General features: G+C 37.5%; 1 protein-coding gene across 2 annotated transcripts in view; it reads left to right on the forward strand.

Annotated features, from left to right (window-relative positions):
- LOC121379356 (RING finger protein 151-like) overlaps window positions 1-10655 on the forward strand; it is a 28301-nt gene extending 17646 nt beyond the window's left edge. For both annotated transcript variants that reach the window (XM_041507931.1, XM_041507932.1), the window contains 4 exons: window positions 654-768; window positions 2184-2230; window positions 4001-4067; window positions 7949-10655. In XM_041507931.1, coding sequence (XP_041363865.1) covers window positions 654-768; window positions 2184-2230; window positions 4001-4067; window positions 7949-8221 — 502 coding nt within the window. In that variant the 3' untranslated portion in view covers window positions 8222-10655. The remainder of the gene's footprint in view (window positions 1-653; window positions 769-2183; window positions 2231-4000; window positions 4068-7948) is intronic.
- Window positions 10656-11742: the final 1087 nt, after the last annotated feature.

Below are 11742 nucleotides of genomic sequence, written 5' to 3' on the forward strand. Positions count from 1 at the left end.
CTATGTTACTAAATGTTATTGACACTTCTAGTGACAGTGCCGACTTTGTAATTGACCGCGATGTCGAGTTCAAACGGATACATTGTTTTTTCTCACACCTGCAATGCTAGGCCCGTTCTCTTATTATTTTATTCCAAAAATAGTTATATTAGCCAAAACACGTCAGTTTACATTTTCTGACGAGCGATTTTAATTTTTGCACGTGTCGGTATTGGTTTTGCATAACCGACAGACAAATGACAAAATCGTTCGTGCCAAATTTTATGCCCTGCTGATTCCGTGAGCCGTCACTTGTATGAATGGAAGTGTTTGTTTTTCAGTCCGAGGTATTTCCTGAACCGTGATCTGTCACTTGTATGAATGGAAGTGTTTGTTTTTCAGTCCGAGGTATTTCCTGAACCGTGATCTGTCACTTGTATGAATGGAAGTGTTTGTTTTTCAGTCCGAGGTATTTCCTGAACCGTGATCTGTCACTTGTATGAATGGAAGTGTTTGTTTTTATTTTTCAGTCCGAGGTATTTCCTGAACCCTGATTCCTTGAGCCGTCACTTGTATGAATGGAAGTGTTTGTTTTTATTTTTCAGTCCCAGGTATTTTCTGAACCCTAATTCCGTGAGCTGTCACTTGTATGAATGGAAATGTTTGTTTTTCAGTCCCAGGTATTTCCTGAACCCTGATTCCGTGAGCCGTCACTTGTACTGCTCCATCTGTCAGGACGTGTTTGCCGAACCGCAGAGGGCACCCTGCGGACACAGTTTCTGTAAAAAGGTATCTTAATGTCGCCTTATTGAAACCAGGCTCCGAGCTTGTAAAAGTTTAGTCTAGACTCTTAATTTATATTGATGCCACACACATTCAATTTGTACAGCCTTGCCATGGAGTTAAAGTCTCAGATTCTTATTAAAAGTCTGTGCTGGGGTGTCGTTAAACATTCATTCTTTCATTCATTCATTCATTCATTCATTCATTAAAAGTTTCTTTTAAACATTATAAAAGATAGAATACCAATTGAAAAATATATACTTTACAAACATTGTCAGTTTAAAGACTATGAAGAATACTGGACACCTGGAAACAAGACATAGCAATGTAGTGTTCTAGAGCTATTTATTACAAGACAGAATTTAATACTTTCTATTTCCAAATATTATCTTAGCCTTCCTTCCTTCCTTCCTTCCTTCCTTCCTTCCTTTCTTTTTTCCCTTCTTTTTTCCCTCTAAACCTTTTTCTTTCTTTACTTGACTGTTAACCACATATTTTACATTATTTTTTAATGTATCCATGTTTACTTAGACTGTTGTAATGTACCATATGTGTTCACATTATGTTTAAATTAATATGACTGTAAGGTAGTAATATCAGAGCCCCCAAGCCGGACACTACCATATTTGTTTCTGGGGTTAATAAACTATTTTTCTAAAAGAAAAAAAAGAAAAAAGTCCTGAGTTCAGACTCTATTAAGTAATTTTTTTAATAGGTTTGTCCAGGGTGTTTTAAACTAGGAGGTTGTCCAAGGCATCACAAGGTTGAGGCAATGTTGTGTGTATAACCACCACCCCAAATAATTTTTTTATATAAATCATGAGAAATTTATGAAACAACTTTTGTGTATTAACCATCACCACCTCCGAAAATAAAGTTTTTAACTCACCTATGCATAGAGAGACAGTTTTCAACAGACCCATCAAGCATAAATTAAGAATATGGTGCCATCCCGAGATCAGGTCAGGTCAGGTCAGGTCATAAGTTTTAACGGCTCCTCCATCCAGGACAGAAAAACGTTTGGGGTGGTTAGACGTGTGGTCGCCTGCGCTGATATGTGCAAGGGAGCACAAGCAGCCTGACCAGGGTCGGTAGTAGCGGGCGAGGTTTGGTTTTGGTGCTATTACATTTGCCCCCATGAGATTAATTTTGGAAGGTTATTTAATCAAAATAGGTGGCAGTGTTTCTCAATGTCTGTAGCAACTCAAGACATGTCTTGATGTGATTGCTTGGTGCACACCAGAATTTTGATGATACATGTACTTGTGTTATTAAAGTACATCCTACTGAAGTATCATTCTAGCGTGACAATTGAAAACACTTCCAGTTATCATGAACATAAACATAAACTCATCTCTGGATCACATCTGAAAGTTTCGTGAGTGATTACATGTACTTATTATTCCTTGTTGTACTTTCAGTGTATCTTACCGTGGCTGAGACACAGCAAGACATGTCCAGAGGACAGGTTTCGTATTTTTCAACTTTCACTTAGCTGGCGGCCTGGCCCGCCCAGAGTGTCACCGAGCTGCTGGTGTCGTACGATCAATTCTCCTTCAGTTAACGACACCAGGGGCGGGACATAGTCCAGTGGTAAAGTGTTCACTTGATGTGCGGTCGGTCAAGGATCGATCCCTGTCAGGGGACCCATTGGGCTATTTCTTGTTCCAGTCAGTGCTCCACAACTAGTGTAACAGGCCGTGGTATGTACTATCCTGTCTGTGAGATGGTGTATATAAAAGATCCCTAACTGCTAATCGAAAAGAGTAGCCCATGAAGTAATGACAGCGAGTTTCTTCTCTCAAAATCTGTGTGTTCCTTTACCATGTGTCTGACGCCATATAACCATAAATAAAATGTGTTGAGTGTGTCGTTAAATAAAACATTTCCTTCCTTCCTTAACGACACCACTAGATCACAATGATTTATTAATCATCGGCTATTGGATGTCAAACATTTGGTAATTGTGGCACATTGTCTTGAGAAGAAACTAGCAGCAATGGATCTTTTAAAACCATTTTCCCACAGTCAGGACAGCACATACCATGGTCTTTAATATATCAGTTGAGGGATAATGGTTGGAATGAGAGAAACAAATAAATCACAGAATGGGTCCACAGATGAGTTCGACCCTGTGACCACAGCACCTCAGGCAAGTACTCTGTCAACTGAGCTAAATAAGAATGTGATGATTCCATAATTAAGCTCCGAGATATAGTCAAACCTGTGTTATGCAGCCACCAAAAGTAGTATCAAAAAGTGGCTGCTTAATATACACGTCAGATGAGGGGCAGGTTTTAGCTCAGTTGGTTGAGCGCTCGCTTAAGTTGCTTGCATCGCAGGACCGAACCGCCACAGTGGATCCATTCAACTGATTGGGTTTTTTCTCGTTCCAACCAGTGCACCACAACTGGTCAAAAGCCATGGTATGTGCTTTCCTGTCTGTGGGTAAGTGCATATAAAAGATCCCTTGCTGCATTAAGAAAATGTAGTGGGTTTCCTCTATTGACTAAGAGTCAGAATGACCAACTGTTTGACATCCAATAGCCGATGATTAATAAATCAATGTGCTATAGTGGTGTTAAACAAACCAAAAAGCGTCAGGTGATTTGGGAGAATCAAAATGTGAGCCCTTAACACAGGTGGCTGCTTAATGCAGGTCACTGCTAGAGGAAGAAGAAGGAAGGAAATGTTTTATTTAATGACACACTCAACACATTTTAATTATAGTTATATGGTTAAGGACATATGGTTAAGGACCACACAGATATGTAGAGAGGAAACCCGCTGTCGCCACTTCATGGGCTACTCTTTTCAATTAGCAGCAAGGGATCTTTTATATGCACCATCCCACAGACAGGATAACACATACATGTACCACGGCCTTCGATATACCAGTTGTGGTACTCTGGCTGGAGCGAGAAATAGCCCAATGGGCCCACTGACTGGGACCGATCCCAAACCGACCGTGCATCAAGCGAGCGCTTTACCACTGGGCTATATCCCCCTCCCACCCCCCGCTACAGGAGGTTTGACTGTACGTGACAACTAGGATCTTGAACATGTTGTTAAGATGAAGGTTGTCTGTATTTTAAAGAGCTTAATGAAAGTATTTCAGGCAATTATTGTATAGTAAAACTATAAATTCACTGTTAAATTTAATAAACAGGCGACAATTAATAGAAAAATGCTTTTTCCTTTTATTTTCTTCTCAATTCCATTTTATTTTTTTCTTCAGAAAAAGCCTTCATGCAAATGAGCTGCACCATGACTTCATACTAGAAAACATTATTGGCGATCAAATGGTAACAAAACTTCTGATGAAGTATATAGTACATGTACTGTAAATACAGGGGCAGAAAATGTTGGTCCGGCATTGAATTTTATGAATTTCTTCTTTTTTTTAACGATTCTACCGAAATCATAAACATGATGTAGTATAGATATTTATAGATTTATAGATATAGATATAGAGTTCCATCATAAACATGATGTAGTATAGATATTTATAGATTTATAGATATAGATATAGAGTTCCATCTTACACATCAGGGGCCTAATTCCAGGACGTCAAGTATCCTACTTTTTCCTATTTATTCCTCTCTTTTTTATGAGTCCCTATTTAGCCCTCTTTTTTATGAAAATTCCTATTTTCCCCCTTTTTTTGGCACTTTTGACCAGTTTCATATTTATTTATTTCTTAATTTTTTTTTTAGCAACACCATATTTTCTCTCTTCACACCATTTGCTCCAGATGACTTGCTATGAGGCATATTGTGATATTTATGGCATAGTCATTGAAATCTGAATATGCAGATGGGATGCATGGTTACAGGCTTCCAGTTATTAATTTTCACAATGCAATATAAAGTCCTCTTCTTTATAATTTCTGAATTTATGGATATGTTTCTGTTTTTTGGTAATATCTGATCTTGTTGAATGCTCAAAACTGGAAGGTTGAAACGATATGGCAACCCTTTCAGTCTAGGCCTAGTGACTTTGAGCTACATACTAATTTTTTTTTTAGTTCATTATCTGCAGTTAATGGTGCTTTCGAGTTAGCTTACATGCAGTTGCTCTAGTGAAGACTGATAAATGCTCAGTTTAGCTTGCTAGCTGGTGGATAGTTGTGTTACCATGTGTGATGGTTAACTATGCATTGAGCTACATACTAATCATTTCTTGCTTTAAACATGTATAGGTTCTGGTGGTGGTCTGCATGTGATGCTGCTTCCTAGGTAGTATAAACTCTATTGATGTAATTGTATTGTGTATATACATGTATGCTATTATTTAAAGTTTTTAGCAAACACATTGCAGTAACTGGACTGATCTGTCATTGACCATGATCCTTTTTCAAATTAGGCATACTAAAATATTCACTGTTTCATTATGGGGGTGGGCAGGGTGGCTATTAGGGGAGTGAGAAGGCCATTAAAAACCTCCAGCTTCGATCTTGGATGATACTAATATATAATGCAGTATAATACTTCTCATAACCAGTTGATCATAAAACTGAATTTCCCTATGGTTACCTACTTTCAGTTTATAATGTGGTCATTAACCGTTTTAAAATGTATAAAACCATTGGAGAGGATGGCTGTCATAGGTTACGGTCTCCTTTAAACAAGGGTAAATAAAATGAAAAACAATTACAGTTATCATTTCAGTTATCTGCTCATTGTATATTGGTTCCTATATTATATAAAATATTGAAGAATGATCATGAAACAGTCAAAACAACTGCTAAATTGGGTGGGTGGGTGTTTGTGCAAATATCTTACATTTTCCACATTTCTCATCACGTCTATATTGTACGAAGTCAGGCTGAAGCTGTTAGGGTTACTTCTGATATACTGGTGCATGGAGTCAAAGGAAGTAGGACTTCAGTGCTCATTTACAGGTTGTGCTTTGCTTACTGTAACAAGTATTCTATTAAATGTGCACACCTGCAGTATCATAATTATTTGACATATTTCTACCAATTCAGTTAGCACACAGCTACTAAATCCAGCTATATTATCCAGTTGATCACATACACACACACTGCCATTGCTGCTGTTTTTGATGGTGTCACTGGGTCAGCAATGCCTTGTTGTGTTGTTTTTTTCTGTCAACATCCCTGTTAAAATTTGACCTTGTAACTTGTATTATTCAATAGCATAAAAGGAATACTGCATTGTGTTGCTTTTTAAAAGTCTTACTCCAAAGAACCAAATTCAACCACTGCATTGTCTGAATAAAAAGTGGTGGATCGGGATGGCTATAAGGGGTGTTGGGGAGGCCATCTTAAAACAAAATAAGTGCCTATTTTATTCCTATGATATACACATTGTCTTATTTTCCTGTATTGTTATCTTTTTAATGTTTTTCTATTTCCATATTTAGTTTTTTGAGATGGCTCACTCACTTGACCCCTGCAATATTCTCTATTTTGGAACATTAACTTTTATACAAAATTCCCATTTTCTTCCTATTTTGTGGGCAAAATTCCTATCTTCAGGCAACAAAAATTCCTATTTTCCTATTATTTTGACCCACCGCCTCACTTGACGGCCTGTAATTCACAAAGGTCTCTTAGGCTCTGCTAGACAACAAAGCATCCTCTTTGCAAGTCTTTTAGCATTGCACTGCAAGATTGCAAAGTTGCAAGGGTTTAGTGAATGAGGCCCCTGATGCTATATATGAGATATGCAAAAGCATGGAATCCTGCTTAATTCACAGTCTGTTGAATAAATTGGTGAAGCCATATTAACAGTAAAGTTTGTAGCTGAGGCTAACCTTAAAAAAACAAAAAAATGGGGGGGGGGGGGGGGGAGAAAGAAACAAAGTTGCCCTGAATAATTGATAAAAAATTAAATGTGGAGTGAGAAAGAAAGCAAGCTGCTAAGTGGAGTTTATGATGCACTAAAAATTGTTACCAATTTGGCAAATTTGATGACAAAATGAAGGCTCAATAAACATTTGACTTCTCGAGTTAACTAATATGTTTTGAGAGCACATTTTGTTTGTACATAAACTTATATATGCACTGTATGTAGGTGTGTGTGTGTGGGTGAGTCCGTGTGTGTGTGTGTGTGTATGTGTGTGTGTATGAAAAGGTGTGTGTAGTAAATGGATATTACTAAACTTTGTAATTTTGTAAGTAATGATTTCAGGGCCCCTAACATTACTAAATTGTTATGAAACAATAGAAAAATAATTAATAATAATAAAAAATAAATTTGATGGAACATATTCACCACATTGAGCTTCTGTTTAATGATAGTTATTACTTGGGTAATGATGAAACCTTGAAACAGCAAGATAAAGATACAGTTTGATATTTTAGACCCATTTCTCACAAATTATAACACCTGGATCACTACAATTGGAATTTGGATAAAGTCACATCTATGGGTGTTCATCTCGATGCGTGATAAAAAAAAAAAATGACTTGTTAAATTATATTTTTAATTAATTAATTATTATTTTGTTTTTCACATAGAACTTGATTAATCACAAATTTTATTTCACAAATTTCTTTGAAGAACTTAATTTTTAAAATGTATTTAATTATTGTATTAAAAATACACCAAGATGGGTACAACTATGAGCAACACTAATATAATTTATAGTAGGTAAGACATTTAATTCATTTAATATGTTTTGTTTCTAGGTTGCATGTCTGTCACGGTATGAGTTCGGAACCAACATATAGGTAGATTTATCACAATTTTTAAATAAAATATTTTTTTTATAAAATTAATTTAAGATTTAATAAAAATTATTTTAAAAACCAAGCTTTGAGATGGGTAGCACCATGAGTGACACCAGTCCAGTTTGTGGCAAATAAGATATTTAATTCTGCAGATTTGTTTGTTTCCAGGTTGCGTGTTTGTTCCATCTGTCTGGGTGTGAGTTTGTGGCAAATAAGAGATTTAATTCTGCAGATTTGTTTGTTCCCAGGTTGTTTGTTTGTTCCGTCTGTCTGGGTGTGAGTTTGTGGTAAATAAGAGATTTAATTCTGCAGATTTGTTTGTTCCCAGGTTGCGTGTTTGTTCCGTCTGTCTGGGTGTGAGTTTGTGGTAAATAAGAGATTTAATTCTGCAGATTTGTTTGTTTCCAGGTTGCGTGTTTGTTCCGTCTGTCTGGGTGTGAGTGTGGTAAACAAGAGATTTAATTCTACAGATTTGTTTGTTTCCAGGTTGCGTGTTCGTTCCGTCTGTCTGGGTGTGAGTTTGTGGGTCAGCTACAGCAGCTGTCGAACCATCAGAGGAAGTGTGACTTCAACCCGAGGAACGTTCCGGACTTCATCCTCAAGAGCAGCTCTCCACACGTGGAGGAGGAAAACATGCAGCTGGATGAGACCGTCCCGTCTCCAGGGAAACCGTCTCTGATGATGCGTCTCTTTCGATCCGGGGACAGTCAGAAGAAGTTGCTACATGCTATGTTTGATGACAAAGAAAACCATACATAATCATGAGATGAAAAGCATCTGCTGGTTTTCAGAGTTCTGGACAACAAAAACAATGCATAATCAGGAGATAAAAAACATATGTTGGTTTTCGGAGTTCTGGACAACAAAAACAACATATAAGCATGAGATGAAAAAATCCTGTTTTTTTCAGAGTTCTGGATGAAAAAAACAATAAATAAGCATGAATTGAAAAACATCTGCTGGTTTTCAGAGTTCTGGACAACAAAAACAATGCATAATCAGGAGATAAAAAACATGCTGGTTTTTTTCAGAGTTCTGGATGGAAAAACAATACATAATCATGAATTGAAAAACATTGGTGGGTTTTTTCTTGACTTCTGAATAACAAAACAATACATAATCATGAGATAAAAACATCTGAGGGTTTTTGTAGTGCTGGACAAAACAATACATAATCATGAGATAAAAACATCTGAGGGTTTTTGTAGTGCTGGACAAAACAATACATAATCATGAGATAAAAACATCTTGGTTTTTCTGGAATTCTGGATAACAAAAAAATTAAAAATTAAAAATATGTAGGTTTTTTCAGAATTCCTCGTGACAAAGAAACCAATATATAACCATGAGATAAAAAAATATATAGATTTTTGCAGAATTCTGGATGACAAAAAACCACCAAATATGTGGTTAAGGACCACACAGGTATTGAGAGAGGAAACCCACTGTCGCCACTTCATGGGCTACTCTTTTCAATTGGCAGCAAGGGATCTTTTATATGCACTATCCTACAGACAAGATAGTACATACCACGGCCTTTGATATACCAGTCGTGGTGCACTGGCTGGAACGAGAAATAGCCCACCGATGGGGATCGATCCCCACTGGGCTGCATCCCGCCCCTACCGCTAGTTGATGTCAACCATGTTTGATTTAACACAGAGGAATCTGTTGATGCCACATAGGGTTACTCCTGTCAAAACGGCTGCAAGGGATCTTTTATACAAACGTTTTCAGTATTGTGTCGCGATTTACTATGCACATTCTAAAATGATAAATACAGTAGTAGCTGCTACTAAATTTTCAACTGATCACCAAATGTTGTTAATTAAATTTGTTTGAAACAACATGTTGATGACCTTTATTATAGAGTTGTGAGGCACTGGTTGGCATGGAGAAAAACACCATGAAGACAAATTACAAACATAGTATGTAACCAATGTGATTAATGGTTTTTGGATCTCTATACTTTGTCTTCGTTAGTAATGTATCATTTATTGATTTTGTCCATTTGACTCTTAGTTTGGCTCATTTTTCTCTTTCCTTGATGAAGTGAAAAGGTGAGAAATGGTCATGTTTCTGATGTTTTCAACCTTGTCAACGTTTGCACTCTGCTTAATGTTAATTTTTCATGTTTAGTTCTGTTTTGTCACACACTACAAGTTTTATATCACTGAAACTTTATTCATAGTTGTACAGTATCTATGAATATTCATTCCATTTTTATTTTTTTTTAAATGTTAACAACAACTTTATTATAATAATAAAATTATTTTCTTATTTTTAATGTATACATGCATTGAGATAAACATCTGTGGCCGCAACTATGATCAACACTGAATCAGTTTATGGTTTGAAAGAATTCTGCAGAACTAAGTGTCCAGCTTACCACAAAGGCAATAAAGGAAGCTAAAGCAACTCTGATGTCATCATTAGAGCTATCACTGACCTCAGAGCTGTGACAACCTGTCAATTTTTTAACAGCTGCCCTCAAAGCTGTGACAGTCACCCTCAGAGCTGTTACAGTCACCCTCAGAGCTGTGACGGTCGCCCTCAGAGCTGTGACAGTCACCCTCAGAGCTGTGACAGTTGCCCTCGGAGCTGTGACAGTCATCCCTAGAGCTACGACAGTCACCCTCAGAGCTGGACAGTCGCCCTCAGAGCAGTGACAGTCGCCCTCAGATCTGTGACAGCCACCCTCAGAACTTACAGCCACCCTCAAAGCTGTGACAGTCACCCTCAGAGCTGTGACAGTCACTTTCAGCTGATGGTCATCTTTAGAACTATGACAGTCACCCTTAGAATTATGACAGTCACCCTCAGAATTGACGGCCACCATCGGAGATGTGACAGTCACCCTCAGATGTGACATTCACCTCAGATGTGACATTCACCCTCAGAATTGACACACCCTCAGCTGTGACAGTCGCTCTCAGAGATGTGAGTCCTTGGAGCAGTGACAGCCACCTTGGACACCCCCTCAAAATAAAATAATAACAACGACAAAAAATAACAAAATGACAAAACAATAACAGACATGTAAATTAGCTGTTCCACTTCATTTTACTATAGATGGACTTGTGCTGGGCCCAGCATGTTGAAGCTTGTAACAGTAAACTAATGTACATGCAATTATTTTCCTATTCATTTTGTATTTTGTACTTTTATTGCTTGTAATATACATATATTCTTTTGTACATGCTTGTCTTGTTTTTGGGTGGGGTTTTTTTTGTTTTTTTGCTTTGTCATATAATATACGCAGGATTTTTAATAGGGGTGTGAATTCCTCGTGATGAGACCAACAATTGCTAAGACTTGTAAGAATTAAAGTTACATTCTCTGGTTACCATATTATAACATCATGTACAAATGTGAAATACAAACTCGAATGCACTTTTAAAAAAGTTGTGTGTGTTCGCTATGAACGGACATCGTCAAACGTATACGCTTGATTCGTCGCCTGTGCCGCCATAGCTCGGCAAAGCACAAATTACTGCTTGTTGTCAGTTTCAGTTAACACGTGCGTTTGCCGATTTCGAATTGTAGGGTTCGTCTCAAAAAATTAAAAGAGAAATCTTGTGCTGTACGAAGAACGTTCGGTTGAGGATACGGTACTAGTCTTTAGTTAAAATTCAAATAAGTATTATTTCATTTGGAAAGGGTAAAGTTGGGGGGGGGGGGGGGGGGTGTTTAACAACATCAAAGATAAAGCATATTGATTTAATAATGATCCGACCCCATACAACCGTAAATAAAATATGTTGAGTGCGTCGTTAAATAAAACATATCCTATCCTTCCTTCCATCTGCTGTTGGATGTTTAACATTTGGTAATTTTGACATAATCTTAGAGAGGAATCGGGTGCATGTGCAGGGGGAGGGTATTGGAGGTCGAAACCCTTACTTGCCCAAGCTTTAAAAAAACTGAAATGTATTTTTTTTGGGGGGGGGGGGGGAGCATGGCCCCATATAAACTTCGCTCAACACAGTCTATAACTCCAACCCTGCTGAAATCCCTGCACACGCGCCTTGGAAACCAGCTACATTTTTTTTTATAGCAAGGGATCGTTTATATGTACCATCCCACAGACAGGATATCACATACCATGGTCTTTTTGTATACCCGCCGATGGGGATCGATCCTAGACTGACCGCGCATTTCCAAAAACCACCTTTTTAGGTCTAAGTAATGAATAAAAATAACATATAGTCTTGAAAAATGTTACGTAAATCGAACAGGGTACCCTCTTCCTCTATCCCTAGAGCGTTACGTAATTAGTA

Source organism: Gigantopelta aegis, chromosome 8 (assembly GCF_016097555.1).
Source record: "Gigantopelta aegis isolate Gae_Host chromosome 8, Gae_host_genome, whole genome shotgun sequence".
Lineage (NCBI taxonomy): Eukaryota > Metazoa > Mollusca > Gastropoda > Neomphalida > Peltospiridae > Gigantopelta > Gigantopelta aegis.